This window comes from Solea solea, chromosome 15 (assembly GCF_958295425.1).
Source record: "Solea solea chromosome 15, fSolSol10.1, whole genome shotgun sequence".
Lineage (NCBI taxonomy): Eukaryota > Metazoa > Chordata > Actinopteri > Pleuronectiformes > Soleidae > Solea > Solea solea.
In genome coordinates, this window is record NC_081148.1 from 2810734 (window position 1) to 2835899 (window position 25166).

At 43.5% G+C, this 25166-nt stretch overlaps 2 protein-coding genes and 1 non-coding gene across 3 annotated transcripts; all 3 read left to right on the forward strand.

The window, feature by feature from the left end:
* Nucleotides 1-549: 549 nt before the first annotated feature.
* On the forward strand, nt 550-6749 carry polr1c (RNA polymerase I and III subunit C). The gene is made up of 9 exons (XM_058651551.1): nt 550-669; nt 861-932; nt 1572-1679; nt 2311-2443; nt 2527-2658; nt 2746-2898; nt 4612-4761; nt 5705-5821; nt 6242-6749. The coding sequence occupies exons 1-9, from the start codon at nt 598-600 to the stop codon at nt 6358-6360; spliced, it is 1056 nt and encodes a 351-aa protein (XP_058507534.1). The 5' UTR covers nt 550-597; the 3' UTR covers nt 6361-6749.
* A 1143-nt stretch (nt 6750-7892) lies between these two features.
* On the forward strand, nt 7893-21991 carry fbxo28 (F-box protein 28). The gene is made up of 5 exons (XM_058651550.1): nt 7893-8106; nt 10392-10501; nt 12761-12899; nt 17080-17275; nt 18390-21991. Exons 1-5 carry the CDS (start codon nt 7918-7920, stop codon nt 18893-18895), a joined length of 1140 nt encoding a protein of 379 aa, XP_058507533.1. The 5' UTR covers nt 7893-7917; the 3' UTR covers nt 18896-21991.
* LOC131474688 (U6atac minor spliceosomal RNA) lies at nt 17389-17515 on the forward strand. The gene has a single exon (XR_009242442.1). It is a non-coding gene; the product is annotated as a U6atac minor spliceosomal RNA (small nuclear RNA).
* Nucleotides 21992-25166: the final 3175 nt, after the last annotated feature.

The window sequence follows — 25166 nt, forward strand, 5'->3', positions numbered from 1 at the left end:
CGGTCCATCAGGACCAGAACCTCATGCCACAAGAACAGTTTTTTCCCGTCTGCTACTAGCCTTATCAACAAGGCCCGGAGACCCCCCCTGACACTCTGACTCCTCACACTCCTCCTCTGCCTCTACATGTCACATTATCATTACATCTTTTTTATGCGTTACATTAACGTCATTACTGTGAACTTTTGCACCTGGTAATATTTCACTGTTACTCACCTACTGCCCAGCTGTACTGCTATTTACTGTGCTCTTTTACTGTGCTCTTTTTCATCTTTTTAAAAAAAAAACATTTACTGTATATACTGTGTATATATACGTATACTTGTTTCACTTAACTTTTTAAAAAAAATGTTGTATGCTTGTTACGCACCAATGACACCAGAACAAATTCCTTGTATGTGCAAATCATACTTGGCAATAAGGCTCTTCTGATTCTGATTCTGATCTGATTGAGTAAAGGGGTGTGTCGTTGAGTGGTCTGCGGGTCTGCAGCTAAACTAGACCCTTCTCAGTGAAGCACGTATGCTAACATCCGCCTCGTCTGTGACGTAGCAGACCGGAGCGGAAGTGAGGGCGGGGCACCGGCGTTACAACAAAATGTCTGCAACCATGAATAACGTGGAAGAGATTCGGAATCGAGTGATTCTTGGAGAATTCGGTATAAAAAATGTAAGTTTCTTCTTCTGATGTCATGTGTGCGTCACTTAACACTTTCCGCTGAGTCTTATGACGTCACTGTTTGCGTGGACATGATAATGGTCGCTCCTGCTACAGTCGCGGTGTTGGTGTGTAGTAGCTGCACATAAACACGTTGTTTACTCATTATTATAATGTTTTGTTCATGTTGTTATTGCTCTTAGGTTCATACTACAGACTTCCCTGGAAACTATCCAGGTTATGACGACACGTGGGACATGAGTACATTTCAGAAGGTAACTTTATGTTTATTCTGTAGCTCACTGGCAGCAAGTGGTGAATAGTGTGTGTGTGGGGCAGCAACAATAATAATAACAATGATAAGAATGAGTATTTGTATGTGTAATGCAGTAACAGCATTTCTGATGATATAATGTTTTCCATCTGCAGTCGGATCAACTCAATGGCAGCTTATCATAATACAATATAATACAGTTGTGTAGTGTTTACTCACAGATAGCACACAGAGCACAATACACAACAGTTCAAACACTGTGCAGGTGTGTTTTAGTTAGACCAAGTGTCAAAATAAAAACTGTAGAGATTAGCAGCTTTTAAAGATGAGCTGTACCTGTATAACACACATGTATAATAATATATATCATGATAATATATGTTTTACACTTAGGTTTAGACATTTAGGATGTGCCCCTGCAGGGGGTGGGGCAGGTTGGCCATCATAAATGATACTTTGACTATCACCCTTCTCTCTCCCTCCCACCATCCCAGGACCTTTTGTGTGAAATATGTCACTTTTTATCCCCAAAAAGAAAAACGCAGTTCATCGTATTATTTTCTGTTCAGTCAACACTGGTTTTGTGATGTGTGTGTGTTGAGTGTATGAATGTAGACATCTTGTGTGTTTTTGTTTGCAGAACTTCAGAATTGACATGGTGCACATGGATGAGAGCAGTATGGAGTTTGACATGGTGGGAATAGATGCAGCCATTGCTAATGCTTTCAGACGGATCTTACTGGCAGAGGTTGGTCAGTCTGGTGTTTCATACGTTAGCCACACACAAGGACACACAAACACAAACGTTCTTCATCTGTTCCACCATTGTCTCATTAGTGTCTCAGTAATACAAATATTTATTTTTTTCTGGATTACCTAGGCGGGTCATGTGACGTGGCCAGAGAGGCACACAGACACTACCCCAACACTGTCAGACCCCCACAATCTCCAGCATGTTGCTGATCAGAGGACAGTGAAGTGTAGGCTGGAAAAAATGAAAAGTGGAAGAAAAACTCAACTCAACTCAAATGTATTTTTAGGCTACATCCTGCTGCGAGGTTAAAAAACAAGTGACAGAGAACTACAACAGCCCAAACAATAACAGATCACTGCGAGAATTGTTACAGGAACATTTGTGTGCTCGACCTGAGGACACCTGTTTTTGTGACCGTGTGTTTTTGCAATGTCAGCGCTGTGTAGTAAACCCTCATCATCACTCACGGCTGCAAGTTGTGTAGTGTGAGCTTCACAATGACCCCAGTACTTGGGAAGTTGTGTAGTGTGGAACTAGGTATAACAGAAAGCTATCGTTTAATATTTTGCTCATATATGTACAGTATATAGTAAATAAATGTAGTTTTAAATATTTGTACTTGTAGGTGCCCACCATGGCTATAGAGAAGGTATTTATCTACAACAACACATCCATCGTCCAGGATGAAGTCTTAGCCCACAGATTAGGCCTCATCCCCATCAAAGCCGATCCCCGCCTGTTTGAATACAGGAACACTGGTAAAACAACACTGTGTACTATACCATACTTTGCTGTGGTGTACCTGGAGCATGCAAAGATCACCACGTTGTGTTTGTTCCAGGTGAAGAAATTGCAGAGGAAGAAGCATCCGAAATCGACACAATTCAAATGCAGCTAAAAGTTAAATGTAGCAGGAATCCTAGAGCCAGCAAAGAGTCTTCTGATCCGCAAGAGCTCTACCTGAACCACATGGGTAGGTTTCAGGAGACACGTGTACATACAGTAGGTGCGCTCGGATCAATCGTTAATGCCATCTTTTCTTCTTGTGCTGTCTCCTCAGTGTATTCCAAGGACATAAAGTGGGTCCCCATTGGAAACCAAGCAGATGTGTTTGCAGACGCCAACATTGGACCCGTACATAGCGACATCCTGATTGCTCAGCTCCGTCCAGGACAGGAGCTGGACATTGTCATGCACTGTGTCAAAGGAATTGGTAAAAATTTGTTTTTAGTGTCTAGATCAAAAATAACTCTTCAAAAATGTTATTAAAATGAATTAAAGAATCATTAACACATCTTAGTGTAGTACTCAAATGACCTGGCAGCCACATGAGTTTCAAGTCTGGTTTGGGGTCAAAAAAGTGGAAGAAAGTCCAACTGTGTTTGGGGAAAAAAAACATCTGTTCAGTGAAGTGACACCAGGTTTAGTCACCAGGTTTAGACACCAGGTTTAGTCACCAGGTTAAGACACCAGGTTAAGACACCAGGTTAAGACACCAGGTTTAGACACCAGGTTTAGACACCAGGTTTAGTCACCAGGTTAGGACACCAGGTTAAGACACCAGGTTAAGACACCAGGTTTAGACACCAGGTTTAGACACCAGGTTAAGACACCAGGTTAAGACACCAGGTTAAGACACCAGGTTTAGACACCAGGTTTAGTCACCAGGTTTAGACACCAGGTTTAGACACCAGGTTTAGTCACCAGGTTAAGACACCAGGTTAAGACACCAGGTTCAGACACCAGGTTTAGTCACCAGGTTAAGACACCAGGTTCAGACACCAGGTTCAGTCACCAGGTTTAGACACCAGGTTCAGACACCAGGTTAAGACACCAGGTTAAGACACCAGGTTTAGTCACCAGGTTAGTCACCAGGTTAAGACACCAGGTTTAGTCACCAGGTTTAGTCACCAGGTTTAGACACCAGGTTTAGACACCAGGTTTAGTCACCAGGTTTAGACACCACAAGGTTTAGTCACCAGGTTTAGACACCAGGTTTAGAAACCAGGTTTAGACACCAGGTTTAGTCACCAGGTTTAGACACCACCAGGTTTAGTCACCAGGTTTAGACACCAGGTTTAGACACCAGGTTTAGTCACCAGGTTTAGTCACCAGGTTAGTCACCAGGTTAAGACACCAGGTTTAGTCACCAGGTTTAGTCACCAGGTTTAGACACCAGGTTTAGTCACCAGGTTTAGTCACTAGGTTTAGACACCAGGCTTAGACACCAGGCTTAGACACCAGGTTTAGTCACCAGGTTAAGACATCAGGTTAAGACATCAGGTTAAGACACCAGGTTAAGACACCAGGTTTAGTCACCAGGTTTAGTCACCAGGTTTAGTCGCCAGGTTTAGACACCAGGTTTAGACGTCACCAGGTTCAGACACCAGGTTCAGACACCAGGTTCAGTCACCAGGTTTAGACACCAGGTTTAGTCACCAGGTTTAGTCACCAGGTTTAGACACCAGGTTTAGTCACCAGGTTTAGACACCAGGTTTAGACACCAGGTTTAGTCACCAGGTTTAGTCACCAGGTTTAGTCACCAGGTTTAGTCACCAGGTTTAGACACCAGGTTTAGACACCAGGTTTAGTCACCAGGTAAACGCTGTGAAACGCAGAGAGTCATGTGGGGCTGATGGCCTTAGTCAGCATTCTGTGAACTCACTTCCAAATGGTTTGAATGTAACACTTTTATATTTAAAACTTACACACTATAGATTTTAAATATTGTATACTCAAGCTGGTGTAGGTCTTTTTAACTCCCTAAAATCTACATGCAGAGGTTAATCCGAGTCTCACACACACACACACACACACACACACACACACACACACGTGAGAGTGAATGGTTGTTAGTATGTGTGTGTATGTGTCATTACATACTTCCATACTGGATAAACTGTGATAAACTCTGGTCTGTGTTCAGGTAAAGACCATGCTAAGTTCTCTCCAGTGGCCACAGCCAGTTACCGCCTTCTGCCCGAGATCACCATTCTGGAACCAGTGGAAGGAGAGAAGGCAGAACGCTTAAAACGATGCTTCTCACGAGGAGTTATAGATCTGGAAGATGTTAACGGTAAGAAGAACTAACCTGACTGAAACCCTCACCATCTCATGACCAGATCCCAACAAAGTAAATAGGAGGAAAAGGATCATTTTAGGTGGGTCAATGTGGGGCGCCCATTACCAGTACTGAGAGGTTGTGTCTTTAACTTAAAAAGTAAACACAGGATAAACTGTATCTCTCATATATTACTGGTTTTTCCCCACAAGTTTGATCATTTACGAGTATAACAACATGTAAGAAGCAAGTAGCAGCTTTTGTATGACCACAGGTTTTTGGTATTGTTTACTTGTACTGTGTTGCTCCACATTGTAGTCGAAAAAAAGTCAGTTGTCTTCACCCTGTTGTACGTAGTTTTCTCATTCTTTGTTGTAGCTGCATCTTCTTTACTTTGCTGTAGTTTCCATTATATTTCCCTCCAAATCTTCACATCAAAACATCAAGAATGTGTATTATTTGCGACTGATTCGATCGACATCAGTCTAGAAGTTCTATGGTGACAGTCACCCTCCTCTTGTCCACAGCCAGAGATCAGATGTGTGTCAGTCTGCGGCCGATTCAAGTGTTTGAAAAGGATACAAATGCTGTGCAGTTCTGACTGACATGATGCTGTACTTCTGTGGAGCTGTTATCAATATATATATAGACTCCATATAGAATCCACTGATCGACAGTTAGGATAAGACGGGAAACACCATGACTTCTTGTCATTTTAAATCTAATGAAGACAATGTTTTCAAACTCAATAGTCTGTTAAATATAAAAAAGAATATTCAGTCATGACATTTTTTAGATCTCAGGAATACACACAAATATTCAGTGAGTAACATTGTGAGCATAAACTTATAAAGAACTTCAAAATAGCACATGTACCAAGATACAGTACGTCAAGGATGGACTTAATGTCTCCAGTTTGTATATTTAATCATTTGCCTCCTTGTGTTTTCCATCTCAGGGTCAAAGGTCGCCAAAGTAGTCAACAGTCGTCTGGACACATGCAGCAGGGAAGTCCTTCGACACGACGACCTGAAGAATTTGGTGAAAATTGGAAGAGTGCGAGACCATTTCATCTGTAAGTCAAATATACTTCCTGTCTATAATTCCCCATTGAAGAAAAATAATTAATACCATTTCTCCCTCAAAGGGATAGTTTGTGTATTGAAGTGTGGTTGCATGAGGTACTGACACAGTTCTTAATGAAAGGTGTGATGATTTGTGGGTAAAATTAGCTTTCCCTTGCGTCGTTGTCTTAAAATGCCTGAACTGTCCCTTTAAAGGACTCGTTTTATATTCAGTACAACACACATGGGAGGATTTTGAATCATTCACCATGAGACACAGTTTGCCTGGTTCTCTCTGAAGGAAACCTCTTAATCTGGGTCCTAGTAACAGTTCAAACTGAAATTAGAAAGACTTGTATTTTTATACTTGCACCTGATGTGCATTAAGAATAAAGGTTTATTTATACTGCATATGTTTTTCTCTCTCACAGTCACTGTGGAGTCGACGGGCATCCTGCCTCCAGATGTCCTCGTCACAGAGGCCATCAAAGTCCTCATGAGCAAGTGTCAGAGGTTCCTGAGTGAACTGGACTCCACGGACATGGAGTGAAATGATGACTGTACATTCACTGGCCGCTTTATTAGGTAGTTGCACACGGTTGGACGTGTGTTGTGTCCAGAGACATGGTCTTCTCTATCGTCCATTCCCGTGGATATTTGTCACCTTTCTCAAATTTCTAACCAGGTGAATCCTTCTCTTCTGATTTCTGACATCATCGAGGCAATTTCACCAAGAGAACTGCCACTCTGGATATTTTCTGTCCAAAGTCACTGATGTCACCTCTCTTCCCCATTCTGTTGCTTGACTTGAAATTCAGCAGCTGGTCTTGACCGTGTCTGCATGCGTAAATGAGTTCCTGTCATGTGTTTGGCTAGTTAGCTATTTTCCTTAACAAGCAGTTTAACACCTGTACCTAATAAAGTGGCTAGTAAGGTGGACTATTATCTTGGTTGGTAGACTTCTTTGTAAGTGTGTATATACTATTGTTTTGATACTGCACTTGATTTATTGAGGAGCCTTTTTTCCGTGTCATTACACAAATAATGGATTGAATTCAATAATAACATCAATGGCAAAGTTATTTTTCTTTTTTGTTTAATATTGTTTAATGAAGAATATTGCACATTGAGAAAAGCGTGTGTGTAATAAAGATGAGTTAAATGCAGAGAACACATTCACTATCACTAATTGGGAAGAAAATAATGACAACATTAAGTACTTTTATGATGATTGAAACAACAATTGCATCAAATATTATCCATGAATAGGATTTTTTTGTCTGTATTTTGGTTTAAATGCCAATGGGTTTTTTTTTGGATAGGTGGTTTACAAATAAAGCTAACTTATCGTTATAAATAGTATTATGGTTAATATAATGATCATAAAATAGAGTCAGGCCAGAAAACCCGCACACTCTAACATGAGCATGTTATTAGGAACATTAACGTGTTAAAAGTAGTTTTATAGCAACTGTAATTCATGTGTTCATCACATTTATCAGTAACTTCATGAACAGATAGTGATGATGAGACAAACGCAGGTGTTAGTGCATCACACCGTCATCTGTGTCACGATGTCCGGGATTCAGTGAATCCACACAGCAGCTGTGAACACACATACATGCAAATGAGCGACGAATAAATAACTAGAAATAAAAATGTCAAAGAAAAGCCCTCATTGACTTCATTTATTCACATTTCTCACACTGACAGTAGCGCCGTGCTCGAGACGCCACGTGACCGCGCTTTGGCGTGCGCGTCCTCAGCTGTGACGTCACTCTGAAAAATAAGATTATTCTGGGCTTTTTATGCCCTTTAGGAATGTTTTGTTTATGAAACACTATATGAATTAAACGATATAGATTATAAAGATCTATAAGACTCTCTTACTATTGCGGTCAATGGGAAAATTGCTTTTTGGGCCGCATGAGTATTGTTTTTGTTGCAGTACCACGAGTGGCCACCATGACACAATTGTCTTCAAGGCAGATCTTATAATATCCCGTTCTTACTTTTTATTAATGAAAGTGGGAAAAACACCTGAGGAAAATGGCACCGAGCTTCCTTTAAAAATACGTCACTTCCGCCTCCTCCTTTGCAAAGCAAGATGGCAGCCGTCGTAGAGAGGACTGATGGAGGTGTCGGGTCCTTGGACTCGGACTCAGTGTCCACGCGACAGTCGAGCCCTCCACCGGACCAGCCGCACCAGAACAACCCGCTGTTGGGACTGCCCATCGTCGCCATCGAGACCGTCCTCAATATGCTCTCTTACGATGAAATTAGCCTGCTGCGCTCGGTAAGCACAACAAAAACAAAGCAGCTGGAAGGGGAACAAAGCTAGTGTTAGCCACACGCGCTGCTGCCTGCGTGTTACAGCCGGGAAACGTTAGTGTGACAGGGTGAAGGTTTTTCACCTTTCACTGTGGACACATGTGTTCATCTCACTCTTGCGCTGCACTTGCAGCTGCGGCCCGCAGTGCTTATTGTTCTCTTACCTCATTGGCAGCAGCAGAGAGACAGACAGACAGAGAGAGAGAGAGAGAGACAGACAGACAGACAGACAGGCAGGCAGGCAGGCAGGCAGGCAGACAGACAGACAGACAGACAGAGTCGGATAGAAGATGAACTAAATCTCCGTGTGTGTGTGTGTGTGTGTGTGTGTGTGTGTGTGTGTGTGTGTTGCACTCACTCTCCTGGAGGTTAGACACTTCCTGGAGCTGCAGCTGTGTCACTGTTCACTGGTTCCACCTGGTTCCACCTGGTTCCCCTGGTTCTGTGATGCTGACTCTCAGCTTGTTGTCCTTGTTTTGCCGGCAGGTTGATGATACGCCCCTCCTTCTTCAAGCTTTGCACGTTTTCCAGATTAGATGACATATGTAAAATATGTACAACAGAGACCTTTAGCATTGTGAATAGTAATTGCAGACTTGATGCAAAACATTGTAGGGAATCTTGGCCAAGGTTTTTTGAAACATGGAGCTGTCTCACATTAACTGGTGATGGTGACTCAGTGGTAGAGCAAGTTGCCACTTAACTGGAAGGTTGAGAGTTTGATTCCTGGCTCTGCTAGTCAGATGGCTCCTGCTGACGGTGTGTGAATGGATAGGAGTGATTGAAAAATACTGTGTGTGTGTGTGTGTGTTAACATGCTTTAGTGGAGTCTCAAAATCCACACAACTCTGAGGGAACACTCGTTATTGTTGGCCTGTAAATGAATGTGTTAAAATCCTCTTTGGTCATAGTTGGCTTTAAGTGGCTTTAAGGTCACGTATGTATATATGTATGTTAATTGTAAAGTGGTGATGGTTTGCTACTTTATGGCTCACTTTTTGTATTTCTTTGCTAAAAATCTAAAATATCAGATTGACAAAAGCAATTTAGAGCATTTGCAAGTTCAGAATCTGCATCAAAGCCTTCTAAGGTGATGGTGCTTCTACTGTTGAGTTTTTGATGCCTGTGATGGCTTTCTTAATTGACAGGCTGAGCCCAAATTGTTTGCAGCCATTTTATTTTATAGTTCTAAATAGATCTAGATGTTTGGGCTGCACGACACTAGGTTAATATGTGATAGTAGTCGTATTGTAGTAAGTATGTTTAGTGTTTGCTGCCAGCATAGACCCAGACAGTAAGTAGCCTATGCAGACACACACAGTAAAGGCCTCTGTTACAACATTGTCAGCTATGGTGAACAAAAATGTCCCTGGCTACATGGATAGTTGAAATGAATGATAACGCTGAAAACTATTTAAATGCATGTAAACAATATAATTACATATAATATATAAACAATTCAGTTGGAATCAAACCAGTTCTCTTCACACATCACAAACTCTGTGATGTACTTTTTTGGGCAAGTTTTTTTGCCAATTTTTCTCCCAGTTAAGGCAGTCTTTGCAACGTACATACTGTATATTTTCTTGTGTATATTGCACATATTTTTGATGTATTGTGCAGCCCTAATATTGTGGTAGCTGCCATGTTGGACAATAATGGCATAGCTTTAACAGTCGCTGTAAGAGTGATGCTGCCAGGCTGACTGCTCTTTGAGGCAGCTTGTACAATTTGATGAAAACGGCTTGTTTGTGATTTACCATTTTAGCTACAAGTGAATCGGGGTGAAAAGACGCCACGGGATGCAGTGAAATAATTTAAGTATCGTGTTATTGGTCCAAGGATTTCCGATATATCGGCATATCAGATATCCAATATTGTGCATTTCTCATTTTGAAAATGCAGCTTGGAACAAACCTGTGTTTTTGAGGACATGTAACGGATCATAAAATACTTTTATTATTCATTCACTGTTTGACTAATGGACTAATTAAGGAAATAAGAATTTGGTTTATTTTCACGAACTCACTTAACTCACCCTTATGACACACTAGTGGTGAATACACACAAACCTGGTGCAGGAGCACTCTTGACCATGGGCTGCCAATGATGAATGAATGGATGAATGAATGAATGAATGAATGAACAGCCTCGCACATGTCTCTTTTAACACAGTGACCTCCACAGAAGCAACAGCACCACACTGTATATAGTGTAAATCCTTCCTTTTTTCCTGTGCGTCTCCTCCAGGTGTGTAAGCGCATGGACATGATCTGCCAGCGTGTCCTGAATCAGGGCTTCCTGAAGGTGGAGCGTTACCACAGTCTGTGTCAGAGACAAGTCAAAGCCCAGCTGCCCAGGTCAGTGTCACACCAGCACCAACCAGAGCTCACTCACACAAATATGATTCACCACAAAATAACATGCAACTGTGTAGGGACGTCGCATAATGACTTTGTTTCCAAAGAAATGAGAGATCATTTCTGCTATATTCAGTCAGGTTTTTAGAATTCAAATGCAAAAGATTTTTGGTTTTTTTTTTTTTTAGAGAAATGCACATTAGGGCATTAATGACTTCTCATTTTTTCAGATGGACTTACCTGTCAAAGTCGAGTCAACAACACAACAGCACAACAATGAGAAACTTTTATTTAAGTTCTCTGTAACACTAATAGTCAACATGTATAGTAAAGTGCAATTTATAAAAGAAAAGAATCAAGATGCCTTCTTAAAGACATTACCTAACCCAAACAAAAACATAGGCTAATACCTTGAATTTTCAGGTGCACAACAGAATGTGATTAAGATCTCACCCACACGACTTTAGTCTCAGTGTGGAGACGGGGTATCCAACGGGGTATCCAACTCTCAGTTAAATCAGATATACTGCATTGTGTACACAAGCGCACACAGAGGGGAAAAAACACACAACTTAACGGGTTCGGGCTTAATTTCTATCTGTTTTCACGGGCTCTGACTCAGGCTTGTGCTCGCGCTCGGGCTTGTGTGTTAATGAGCGGTCAGGTGATGCGTTTCAATTAGCGCGAGAAAGATACCGGACACACTGGGCTTTTTGATAGACTTTCTGAAGCCGTTCTATGAAGCACAGCAGCAGGAACTTGAGGGAGACTTTGTGTTCATACAACAATCGTGTGTGTCTCTGGTGTGAGGAACTGAAACACCACTGTCAGGACTCTCCTCAGTCAGCAAACTGTTATGTGTAAACGGCACAAAGACTAAGTGATAATACAGGACCTCCACAACATCGCAACGTTGTGAGAAAGTTGTCACACTCTTCTGTAAGCCATGACTGCTGCAGCTGCACAGGATGTGGATTTTATTGTATTCTTCCAACCGTGTTCTCTCCATGTACACAATGATGCTGTAGACTGTTCATCATCAATCATCCTCAGAAATATTCACACCCAACCATTTTTCTCATTTTGTTTCACATATAAAGTTTCCCTTACTCGCCAATAGTTGTTGATGTAATGCAGATATAACTCTGTATATTCCTGTCACAATTGTAATTACACTGTTTTTGTGCTGGTTCATATTTGGTTTTATCTCTCTCAGTTATACCATAGTTGCAAATCTGAAAAGATCCCGTTTACTCAACTGCGATCAAAACTTTGTTTCATCTGCTCAGAACTCATGACATGCCCATCCTTTATTTACACAGTGCTGTTATTCCACTTCATATCCAGTGTTTGAATCTTGGGTCCAGAGTATTTGGTTTAAAATGTTTGTTATAAGCTGCCCATCTAAGTAGTCTGACATTTGTCTCCAATTTATGTTTACAGTATATAACATACCACACTTTTAATGTAAATTGAGTAATAACATCCATCTGTTTAAACAAGTGTAGGTTTTTCCATTTAAGGTGTATTTCCACCAGCTCGCCTCGCCACAATTTAAGTAGTGTTTCCACTAACATAGTAACCTGGTACCAGGTACTAAAAATAGTACCTGGTACCAGGTTACTCTTTTTAGTACCTGCTCCAGCGAGGTTCCAAAAGCATGCTGAGTAGGTAACTATGCAATGATTGGTCAGACTGCCGTCCACTGACTGGCCAGAGTGCCGTCACAGGAAGAGACGTCCCACACACAAATCAAGCTGAACTGTAGATCAGTTAAAACTACTTAACAATCCTAAACACGGGGGTTAATCTCCAACAACTACAGGAGTCTGGTGTAAAGTCACTAGTCACTCGTCTCAAATTTGGCAATGCCACTCCACCTTTTTTCCCTTGCTGCCTCGTTGTTGTTCCCTTTAGGGATCACTGATATAACGGGATCTTTCCAGGACGGTGGAAGTTCTCCTTTTTCCAACATGTTATTGAAGGTCGTTTCAAGTAGGGGTATGATTCGCTCACTGAATGCTTTGTTGGGTTGCTCTAAGTTTCCAAGTTGGAAACTCAAGTCACGGGACATTCCTTCAATGAGAATAACCACGGACATTCTGACTATCTGTTAAAACAGGATTTGTGAGCCTTTGTTTGTAGAACATTGACTAATCCCACTGTATTAAAAGCAGGGACAAGATTCAGTTTTCAGAAAACAAAGTTACATGTGAACGTGTGATGGACATAGTGTGTCTTTTGATGAATTGTCTCCAGACGAGAGTCTGAGAGGAGGAACCACTCCCTGGCCCGTCACGCTGACATCCTGGCCGCCGTGGAAACACGCCTCTCTCTCCTCAACATGACCTTCATGAAATATGTTGACTCCAATCTCTGCTGCTTCATTCCTGGAAAGGTAAGCTCAGCACAACTTCAATTCATCGCTCCTTTAATACATGCCATGATGTGACGTCTTAGTTGTACAATAAGAATTATTGTTTGCACACAGCAATTTTGTGCTGGTGAATTTGACCTGCATTTAATCCATCCTTATTACACGCCGGTAGTAAACACACACACACACACAGACAGAGCTAGGGCTGCGAATCAATCAAAAGAAATTTCATACCGGTACCAATACCGGTTCCTCAACAATAGTTTTTCCAATACCAGTTTTACAATATCAGTTCTAAAAAAGAAAATGATGGTACAAATCTTGAGTTTTTATTTTTCTGTGCAAAGAGAACAATTGCTAACAAGTGACAAGTCATTTTCACTAAAGAACTCACAGAAACCTACAGAAGTTTCTTAGCAGTTCTTCATCATGTCTTATCTCCCTATCTGACATAACATCATCACAAAAACATCAACAAGGCAGTCAGAGATGGCAGACTTCACCCCATTCACGCAACAAGCCTCGGGCACCGTCTGTTCCAGTCCAAATTTATTTATAAAGCACATTTAAAAACAACAAAGTTGACCAAAGTGCTGTACAGTTAGACATAAAAACAACACAAGAAAACACTGAGACCAACTTACAACCAACAGGACATTAAAATAATAAGTGTTTAGACCATTAGGAAAGAAAGGATGGATTAAAATAGGCAACTCTCATGCTGAGCCAAAAGCCAAGGAATAAAAGTGCGTTTTGAGGTGTGATTTATAAACGGGCAGTGTGGGGGACAGCCCAACATGTGGCAGCAGAGCGTTCCAGAGCTCTGGAGCTGCAACTGAAAAGGTTCTGTCCCCCCTGAGATTTAGTCTAGACCTTGGGACAGCCAGAACCAGCTGGTTGGATGATCTGAGTGTCCTGGATAAATGAAGTGGTTTTAAAAGGTCTATGAGATACTTTGGAGATTGCCCGTGCAATGATTTATTTAATAATAAAATCAATCCTGAAATGCACAGGGAGCAAGTGAAGTGACACTAGAACCGGGCAGATGTGCTCATGTTTACGAGTACCAGTTAAAAGACGAGCTGCCACATTCTGAACCAGCTACAGGCGAGTCAGAGAGGCGTGGCTAACACCAATGTAGAGCGAATTACAGTAGTCGAGACCTGTGGTGATAAAAGCATGCATTACCATTTTAAAATTGAGGATAAAAGCGGTAGATGATGACTGACTGACTAAGAGATAAAAAGGACTTAACTCTGGAGGAAAGACGCAGAACTTGATTTGACCACTGAGTTTGTCTTTTTGTCCATTTTAAAATCCTTGTCCATTATGACTAATAAATTCTTTACAGATGGTTTGATAAAAGATTCCAGGGGGATGACAGGGTTGTGTCTGTCTCCATTTGCCCCCAAAAAGAAAGACTTCTGTTTTGTTTTCATTGAGTGCTACTCATAAGAGTGATGTACAAGTAAGTGCTTTTGTAGATGTGGAGGCTTTCTGCTCTCCGGATGTTGATGGGGAGCTCGTTCCACCATTTGGGAGCGAGGACAGTGAACAGTCTTGAGTTCTGTGAATGCCTCTGCGATCCTCTCAGTGAGGGGGCAGCAAGCCAGTTTGCCGATGTGGAGTGGGCGGGCCGGGGTGTCGTTTTGATCATGTCCTGGATGTAGGCTGGACCGGATCCATTTGTAGCATGGAATGCAAGCACTAGAGTCTGCGAGCAGCTACAGGAAGCCAGTGAAGGGAGCGGAGGAGCGGTGTAGTGTGAGAGAATTTTGGTAAGTTGAAGACCAGTCGAGCTGCTGCATTCTGGATGAGCTGCAGAGGTCGTATGGCACACGCAGGGAGACCAGCCAGGAGGGAGTTGCAGTAATCCAAGCGTGAGATGACAAGAGCCTGGACCAGAACCTGTGCCGCCTTCTGGGTTAGAAGAGGCCGTATCCTTCTGATGTTGTGCAACATGTATCTGCAAGATCGAGCTGTTGCAGCAATGTTGGCAGTGAGGGAGAGATGGTAATCAAGTGTCACACCCAGGTTCTTTGCGGTATGAGAAGGAGTTACCACAGAGTTGTCGAGGGTGATGGTTAGGTCTGTGGTGGGAGAACCCTTTCCTGGGAGAAAAAGAAACTCAGTCTTGTCGAGATTGAGTTTCAGGTGATGGTCAGACATCCACTGAGAGATGTCGGTCAGACAAGCGGAGATCCGTTCTGCTACATGTGTGTTTCAGACCGGGGAAAAGAGAGAATGATGTAGCTGTGATAGGATAAACCATGAGAGTCAATGACAGAACCAAGAGAGTTGCTCTACAGAGAGAAGAGGAGAGGGCCCAGGACAGAACCCTGAGGGACCCCAGTACTTGGAGGACAGGTTTCAGACACAGATCCTCTCCAGGTTACTCTGTATGTTTGGTTTTGAAGATAGGATGAGAGTAGGGTAAGTGCAGAGCCTGAGACACCTAGTTCCTGAAGGAAGGAAGTAAGGATGTGGTGGTTAACTGTGTCAAATGCTGCAGAAAGGTCCAAGAGGATGAGCACAGAGGAGAGAGAGGCAGCCCTGGCAGTGTGGAGTTGCTCAGTGACAGCAAGAAGTGCAGTTTCAGTTAAGTGACCTGCTTAAAAACCAGACTGAAGAGGATTAAGAAGGTTGTACCGGTGAAGGTAGGAGGAGAGTTGATTAAAGATAGCACGCTCCAGAGTTTTGGAGAGAAAAGGAAGAAGAGAGACAGGTCTGTAGTTATTTATTTCAGACGGCAGCAACCAGATGATAGAGATGTGTTAATGAGGTGGGTGAGGAAAGGAAGAAGATCAGAAGCAATTGACTGAAGAAGGCGAGAAGTGAAAGGGTCAAGGGGGCAGGAGGTGGGGCGGGCAGAGGTTATTAGGGAAAGAACTTGATCATGAGATAGAGGAGTGAAAGTCCAGTTGGGGTTGATGAGCAGACCTGTCCCGCCACCTCTGCGCGTGGATCTGGGTGTGTGGGAGAAAGTGGGCGGAGCAGAGGTCGAAATGACACACTGAAAGGCTTAGGTTATAGGCCTACTACTCCCAAGGGGACACTGCTACAAAGGCCCTCCACGCGCGTACCTCAGCGTCTCCTCCGGGAGCTCAGCAGGTATCCCTGATAGAAGTGGGGGAAGAGAAGTTCACTTCACTTCACTACTGGCGTAGTCCTCCTCCTCACCTCAGGGTCAGAGGTCACTCATTTAGTTAGCTATGTAGCCATAACATAAAGCTACACACTAATATAATATCTTAGGTTAGCGTTACATGGATCCCAGTTTAAGCACATTATGCTGCAGTAACGTTAATTTAAATAAACACAATACAAATGTTGCTACACGTAAATTTCCCTGTTGAAATCCCTGACACAGCGCGGTCAGTACTCTCTTACTCTTCATGGATGAAGCAGAGTTTTAAATCATCCACAGTAGAGCTGTGGATTGTCTGCTCTTCCCAGCCTTAGTGACAATATCTATTTTACAAATATTGCATCGCACACTATTGGTATTAGTTTTGTTAAAATGGAGCCACACACATTTTTAACCCATTCATCACGAGACACGTCAGTGTAGTTACGGTCTGTGGGCGTGACAGCATTGTGTTCTTCCTGCACGTTACAGCTAATCACCGGCAGCATTACCAGATCTTGATCACGTGATTAACTCCGTAGTTACCGAAACTTGGGACGGAAAAACGAGGCATGTTTCGCTACCGGGTACTATCGAAGAATTTTGGTCACGACTATAAAAGAAGCAAAGTTTGGTACCCAGCCCTACATGGGGCGCAGGAGCAGTGGGCAGCACTTATCTGCGCCCAGGAACCTTTGAGGGCACCCCACCCCTTGACCTGTGCGGGGATTTGAACAGGCGACCTTCCACTTGTACCAATTACTTTATATTAGCGGAGTAATGCTATGTGTATTAGTCTGTCTTCCACATGTTGTGCTCCAGGGGGCAGTAATGCTGTATGCCAAAATCTACACGGCACAACATGCCGACATGCCAAGTTCAGATGAGATACATGAGACAGCAGCACAGACTTCGACTTATTAAGTCATTTTAATGAGTCAATGAATCTCTGATGGAGATATTAACTCCATTTACGCTCGTCATGCTTTCATTCTGACTCTTTTTAATATTTTGAGTTAAGTTTCTTTGCAGACGTTGGACTCGCTGGTGACGAATGTGTTTGTGTGTTGACAGGTGATCGATGAGATTTATCGCGTTCTGCGTTATGTGAACTCCACCCGAGCCCCTCAGCGAGCTCATGAGGTCTTGCAGGAGCTCAGGGACATCTCCTCCATGGCCATGGAGTACTTTGACGAGAAGATCGTCCCCATCCTGAAGAAGAAGCTGCCTGGAGCTGACCTGTCCGGCCGCCTCATCGGGTCCACACCAGGTAACTGACAGCTTCACTCAGTGCAGATCTGCAGATCTCTCTGTTAAGACAAACCGTATGTGATCGAGTTTTGTGGTCAAAGATTGATTTGTGTTGTAATGTGTGATTGATGTGTGTTGTATGAAAGGAGAGAAGGTTAGCACTCCCCTTGACAAGGATGGAAGAGGTCATATGACCTTCAACACATATACGGTTAAGGCATTGCCACCGACATCGTGGCATCTCTAACCAAGTTTTAAGGGGCAGCCTGTGGCCAAGTGGAAAGGGAACTTGGCTTGTAACCGAAAGGTCACCGTTCAAGTCCCCACCAGGTCAAAAGGTCTGGGGTACCCCTGAGCAAGGTACCCAACCCCCATTGCTCCCTGGGTGCTATTCAGTGTGGCAGCCCACTGCTCCTAATTCTAGGATGGGTCAAATGCAGAGAAATAATTTCCCTAAGGGGATTAATAAAGTATATAATATTATTATAATTATTATTATTATTATTATTATTTAATTCTATGAAATGCAAATATTTAAGTGAACCATGAATTTAAAAACCAGTTAGATATTTTACCAAATCATTTATGTCATTGATGTGATCAGTAACCACTGAGCCCGTTCCCTACTTTGACTTCACCTCCTTATAAACACCAGGAGGGGGCAGTACATAGTCTTTCCAGCTACAGTATAGTATGTGTATGTGCTCAGCTGAGAAACGGATGCTTCCAATTCATTTCATGGAAAATTGTGGGTGTGTGATGTGGGAGAAGGTGAAGATGATACACACTTTTTTATTTTATTAATCTGTACATGACTTTAAATACAATGGGAGAAGAATATTGTTACACAGTCTTTAGCAAAGGTCTAAAATGACTGTGTCGTTCTGATTATGCAGATACTCGGGTTTGTGATATCGGTCTTGTCATCTCTAATCAAAGCAGTTGCAGTTTAATTGTGTAATAGATGAGTTAGTTTAGCCCCAAATGGCTTCCACAAATGCAGCAAAGTACAAGACTGAATGTCTCTTTGTTATTTTGCTGCCACACTTGTTACCGTTATGTTTGAAGGGAAACAAAAATACTGCTGAGCTGTTTTTGTGGAAGACCTCTGACTTTCTGTGGTGATTCCTCAGTGGCAGGTCCATCTACCTCCCTGACCACCATGTCCCTGTTGGCCAAGAACACACCGTCGCGCTCGGAGATGACCAAGGTGCAGCAGCAGGTCAAGGTGAACGGGGCGTCGATGACGGTGCTGCGCAGGGAGATGCAGGAGATCCGCGTCAAGCAGCTGGAGCAGCAGAAGCAGCTGCAGGACCAGGAGCAGAAGCTTCTGGAACAGACCCAGGTGATTGGTGAGCAGAACGCCCGCCTCGCGGAGCTGGAGCACAAGCTCCGGGAACTGATGGACAGCAACGCCGCTGCTATGGGAGGAGCCAGGCCTGGCACGGCTGTCCCCTCCACGTCCAGCAGCGTGTCTTCCACTGCTGCCAGCACGTCTGCTTCTGTGCTGCTGGGGGGCGACAGCGTGGCTGCAGCCTCGTTACCCTTAGTGCCGGAAGATCAGGGAGGGTCGTCACTTAAACGCACCAAAAAGAGCCCGGACCTTCCACGACAGTCCAAGCGGCTGCGCAGCAAGTAATAAGAGACTGTGCATCACATAGTTAGGTTTTGTTTTAGGTTTGTAGGTCTGACCGATCACACGTGTCCATGCCCCGCCCCCAACACTCAGTACCTGGACTGTCTATCGAACCAGGCACAAAGAGATCTCTCCCTGTATGCTTTGTTTGTGTTGCTTTTGCCAGCAGTGTTAAAAAAGGATGCTGCTGTCCACAGCTGAAACACTGAGTCTGCGGCGTCACCACCCACACCCACTCAATCATTTATCATAGCGGGATTCTAGTTTGCTGATGTACGTACAGTTTAAAGCCAAATACAGCCTGATGCTAATATGGTATCAGTAATATTGAGCATCGCTCGTGTTCACCCACAGCAACGCTGGCTCGCTGAGTCATGACGATCCGCTCGGTTAGTTTGGGTTCTCGACATAGAAGTTAAGACAAAAAAGGAAAATATAGAAGACGACAAGATCAGAGGCGTTTACTCTGAAATGACTGCATACATGTGTTGTGTGTGAGTGAGGTGTTGACCAGTGTGAAAACATGGACGACTACATGTTTCACTCACAGTTAGTGTCTCTTAAAACAGACACACACATACACCTGCTGAGGTCTATGGTGCGACACACACACACACACACACACACACACACACACACACACACACACACACACACACACACACAGTCTCCCACACCAAAGTTCACATGTGACATATTTATGACTTCAGCACAATTGTATGAAATGAGGCAGCAGCAGACTTTAGTGTGGGACAGTTTGTGTGTGTGTGTGTGTGTGTGTGTGTGTGCGCACACTGACTGTGTCTGTACTTCACACAATCACACTTAAAAAACCCATTCATGAAAAAAGACCTTTTTTCCTGACAGTTTCATCATCATGTTTTGCTTTTTTGTGAAACGGCAATGTGCAATATTAACAATCATCTAAGAAGTCTGAGAGTCATTTATTTTCCTTTGTGGTCGTTTTTTCCCTCCTGACTGTGAGTCTGATCACTTTAGTGAATCCTGTTACAGGCAGTGATCGGGTCGCATTAGTGGGGAAACTGCTGCTCTGCTTGTGTCTAAACACAGACACAACAATAACGTTTGGAGGGTTTGTGCTCTCTCTCAACCTAATGGCCATTTATTATTGGACTGTGTCTTTAAAGGGTCATAGCAGTGATTTCTCTTTAATATCTCACCAGGTCTACAACAAATATTGCACATTTCAACACATCTAAATATTCTATAGTGAACACGGATTATGTTTATGATGATTCTGATTATTTGTAGTCGGAACTCTGACTTCCAACATGGAACAACCGCAGCAACCCCAACACGCCACTCCACCGTACCAACACTGCTGCTGTTACTGTAAATATCTCTGCTGTCACACCTTTAAACGAGGATATGCAGCATTTACATCAGAGCTCGCAGCCGTGAGTGACATCCCAGGGGAAAGAAACGTGGATGCTGGGCTGTACACCAGTCGATAACGATGAGTGTGGTATTTGACGCACAAACGTTAATTACAGAAGTGGTTACTATGCCTGAGTCATCAGAGATGAAAGTCTTAGTTCAGAGGGCGTTACCATCCGCAGCAGTAGTTATTTAGAGAAAAACTTGGGGGGTGACGGAACTCCCAGCTCAGACTTTAATGTCGTCTCTGTTCATTTGACAAACCTGCACATCATGACTTGTTCTTCCTCCAAACATCAACTGTCTCTAACTTAGAGAAATGCTTTCACACCAATTACTATTATTTTAAATCATTTGGCCACGTGCTCGCCAAAGTCTGAACGACTGGAAAGAATAAGAAGTTTGAGTTTTTGTAAAGAATAAAAATGGCTGTAAGTCACCATCTGATCTCTTGGTTTTTGACATCGAAGGAACATGTTGAACATGAACACGTGTTCGCCGCAGAGCGCTCAGCCGGTGTTTGGTCTGTTATTTGTCTTTTTTCTTTGAGCTTGTGATTCATTATGAGACTGAGTTTAACAAATCCCTGGTTAAGCTCGCTCTGTTTCTGTAGATGAATCATTTTTCATTAAAAGAGAGAAAATGGCAGAAAAACCATTTGATCCTTAGATCACATTTTGTCCTGACTTTTAAGAAAGAATAAATGTGTTCACTTCCTCTCTGGAATCATGCAGACAGTGTTGTCTTTGCTTCTCGCCTGAGATATTTCTCATGTGTGTGCAGATGCTGCTCAGGGAGTTACACAAACACTTCATGGTGTGTAAGATTTCATGAGTCTTTTGGCACACATGGCCATTTCATCCTTTCATATTTCCAAAACGTGGACTTTTTAAGGTAAAATTTGAAAATGTTACCTTTGTCTTTGAGACGTAGTTTCAGTATGTGCTGCTGTTCCCTCTGTGCACGACATCCATTCTATAAATTGTTGCTGAACACTCTTCTGGAAGAGGAAGCCACCGTGCATATGGAATATGTGGCTTTATTCACCATTATTTTCATAATTCATCAGGATTTATTTTCTCAATTAGTCTCAAAAACCCCTCAATGTTCTCAAACCAGAATTATTTTTGTTATGATTTCTTTATTGTATGGAACAAAGAAAATGAGTTATTCACATAAGAAGCTCAATGTAGTTTTTAATATTTTAATTTAAAAAAAAAACAACCCAGATCAAACAATTAATTTAGTTAGTTCTCGATTAATAATCAATAAATCGAGTAATCAAGATTTTGAAGGTTGGTTGAAATGTCAAATTCACCAGTAGATGGCGCTAAATGACACACACTGTTGTTCTTAGATGATGTTTAAAGTCTCAGCTGTGAGCTCATATTGTGGCTGCGCTGTGTGGACGACCTGAAGCGCTCATGAACACTTTGGTGAGTGTGATATCGGGTGAATGATAACAACACTCATAAGAAGGTGTAAATCTTAGTGGCTTCATTTGAGACTACGTCTCAGTTTAGGACAAGTGTACTGTAATCTCCATGTACTTTAAAGTGTAGATTGTGAATTATTTCATGTATGTATACCAAGGAAACCATCGTTTGGGTTGGCCGACTTGGTGCTAAGTGTACGGTTTTGTTGCTCACACAATCGTTACAAATGTACAAATCAAAACTATTAAAACTCAGTTTATCCACATATCTGTGAGCTGTTGATTTTTTCACATAATTATTATTTTGTTGTTGCACTATAAGGTACAGTGTGTTCAGGATCAGTGACCATAGGCGGGGTCACACCCAGGACAGTTCACCAGGAGAGACAAACAATCATTCACTCTCACATTCACACCTAACCCCCCCCCCCCCCCCCGCATAAACACACACACACACACACGGGGAGATCACGTGACCTCCTTGTTCTGACCAGGAGGTCACCATTTAAATGATAAAGAGTTTTAAAGTGTTTTAAATGGAGATTGTCTCAACTGCTGTATACAGTATATTGCAGGTATGAGTCATTACCTGGAGTCACATACCTACAGTACATCATTATGTCATTCATCGTTACCCTCAGTTAAAACAATATATTCTAACTTCCTAATAAACATTGTTAACAAAAACTCAGATGTAGCCCATCAACTTTTACCAAGAAAACCAAGAACTCAAAAACAACTTAATTACTGTGGTGAGAATTTGTTCCCACAAGATATCTCGTGTTTCTTCTCCACGAGACTCTGCAAAGTAATTCTTTCCATTTTCTTAATTTCTGTTAAAGAACTGTTCATTTGCAAGCACTAATGGATTGTTTAAATGCAGCTACACATATGATTAGATGATGAGATAAAGATAATAACACACTGGTATCACCTGCTTTGGTCCCCACTAAAGTGTGCATGTGAGTCTGCGTCTGCTGGACGAGCAGTGGCTCAGTGGTACAGGGGGGCACCTGCTACGGGCCCCACTAAAGTGTGCATGTGAGTCGGCGTCTGCTGGACGAGCAGTGGCTCAGTGGTACAGGGGGGCACCTGCTTTGGTCCCCACTAAAGTGTGCATGTGCGTCGGCGTCTGCTGGACGAGCAGTGGCTCAGTGGTACAGGGGGGCACCTGCTTTGGTCCCCACTAAAGTGTGCATGTGAGTCGGCGTCTGCTGGACGAGCAGTGGCTCAGTGGTACAGGGGGGCACCTGCTTTGGTCCCCACTAAAGTGTGCATGTGAGTCGGCGTCTGCTGGACGAGCAGTGGCTCAGTGGTACAGGGGGGCACCTGCTTTGGTCCCCACTAAAGTGTGCATGTGAGTCGGCGTCTGCTGGACGAGCAGTGGCTCAGTGGTACAGGGGGGCACCTGCTTTGGTCCCCACTAAAGTGTGCATGTGAGTCTGCGTCTGCTGGACGAGCAGTGGCTCAGTGGTACAGGGGGGCACCTGCTTTGGTCCCCACTAAAGTGTGCATGTGAGTCGGCGTCTGCTGGACGAGCAGTGGCTCAGTGGTACAGGGGGGCACCTGCTTTGGTCCCCACTAAAGTGTGCATGTGCGTCGGCGTCTGCTGGACGAGCAGTGGCTCAGTGGTACAGGGGGGCACCTGCTTTGGTCCCCACTAAAGTGTGCATGTGAGTTGGCGTCTGCTGGACGAGCAGTGGCTCAGTGGTACAGGGGGGCACCTGCTTTGGTCCCTACTAAAGTGTGCATGTGCGTCGGCGTCTGCTGGACGAGCAGTGGCTCAGTGGTACAGGGGGGCACCTGCTTTGGTCCCCACTAAAGTGTGCATGTGAGTCGGCGTCTGCTGGACGAGCAGTGGCTCAGTGGTACAGGGGGGCACCTGCTTTGGTCCCCACTAAAGTGTGCATGTGAGTCGGCGTCTGCTGGACGAGCAGTGGCTCAGTGGTACAGGGGGGCACCTGCTTTGGTCCCCACTAAAGTGTGCATGTGAGTCGGCGTCTGCTGGACGAGCAGTGGCTCAGTGGTACAGGGGGGCACCTGCTTTGGTCCCCACTAAAGTGTGCATCTGCGTCGGCGTCTGCTGGACGAGCAGTGGCTCAGTGGTACAGGGGGGCACCTGCTTTGGTCCCCACTAAAGTGTGCATGTGAGTCGGCGTCTGCTGGACGAGCAGTGGCTCAGTGGTACAGAGTGTGAATGGCAAACATTGACTAGAAAAGCTCTATAAACTCACAGAGCAGTGAGCACGTCCTCTCCTCTCTATGCACTGCACTGTTATATAAACAGAAATGCACTGGTATCAAACCACTTATTTCCAAACACATAGAGAAGTGACGTGTGTGTGTGTGTGTGTGAGAGAGACAGGAGAATAAGTCCAGCTAAGGAATGTGGAAAATGCTAATTATTCAGCGTCTGTTAGCCGTGGAAGGCTACGGTGTGAACATCACCTCCCTGACACTTTCACCCTCTCTCTTCTTTACTCTATGTAGCAAAATGCTGAAACATGATCCGCTGATGTTTAGTCTCCATTGTTTGAAGGTCCTTCTCCTGCTGTTGACACAAGTATTAAGGTAGAGTGCATGACATCACAGATGACTGCCTCTGTGAACATGGACATGTATTCACTGCCTGCGCCGGACCAAGGCACAAGCCAACAGCTGCCGTGGAGTGTGCAGAGAAAACATTTGAACATATTAAAGAAATGTAGACATAGTTAAATAGTAGTGTTTAAATAGTTTAATATTTGGTTTTATTTTGGAGTTGAACTTTGTTCTAAGGATACGTTTACATGATGACGGTCTGAACAGAAGACGCAAAAGTGGCGCCGCGTCTTCCTTCCTCTCCGCGAAGACCAAAACATGGCAACCGCCGGGAAAAAGAATTTCATCTGGTCAGATGAAGAAGTTGAACTACTACTCCAGATTACACTGGACTACAAAACAACGAAGGTGCAACAAGGCGTGCATGACTGGGAGTCCTGTCAGACACATCCCACATGTTTGTTTATTTCCCTGTAGTGCACATGTATGTGATGTAAACGTGTACGCCACGTGAGCAGATCCGAGCAGAGTATTCCACTCTGGAGGGTGGTTTCAGATTTTTGCGTTTTTAAGCCCCAAGAATGTTGTCACCGTCTAAACGAAAAGCACTTCCGATAAAATATTTCATCGTTTTTACCCACAAGCGTCCTCGTGTGAACGGGGCCTAATTATTATTTATTATCATTAAACTGCTTTACTTGTTTCATTCCAACGCTCAGTGCTTCACTTTACATCTAAAAGTGTATAAATGACGTTTGTCATTTTACTGGTTTGGTCTAAATAACACATCTATAACTGCAGTTTATAGTGTGTCATTTGCACTGAGATAGTGGGGGGGGGGGGAATTCAGCTCAGGGCCTCGTAAAGGCGCGGGCCGGCCCTGAGATACTGACACATATT

Bases quoted from the DNA above. Each gene is read 5' to 3' on its own strand.
- polr1c (XM_058651551.1), top strand. From the start codon at position 598: ATGTCTGCAACCATGAATAACGTGGAAGAGATTCGGAATCGAGTGATT. The intron at 670-860 runs GTAAGTTTCTTC...TATTGCTCTTAG, and splicing joins GAGAATTCGGTATAAAAAAT to GTTCATACTACAGACTTCCC. The intron at 1,680-2,310 runs GTTGGTCAGTCT...TTGTACTTGTAG, and splicing joins GACGGATCTTACTGGCAGAG to GTGCCCACCATGGCTATAGA.
- fbxo28 (XM_058651550.1), top strand. From the start codon at position 7,918: ATGGCAGCCGTCGTAGAGAGGACTGATGGAGGTGTCGGGTCCTTGGAC. The intron at 8,107-10,391 runs GTAAGCACAACA...CGTCTCCTCCAG, and splicing joins AAATTAGCCTGCTGCGCTCG to GTGTGTAAGCGCATGGACAT. The intron at 12,900-17,079 runs GTAAGCTCAGCA...GTGTGTTGACAG, and splicing joins GCTGCTTCATTCCTGGAAAG to GTGATCGATGAGATTTATCG.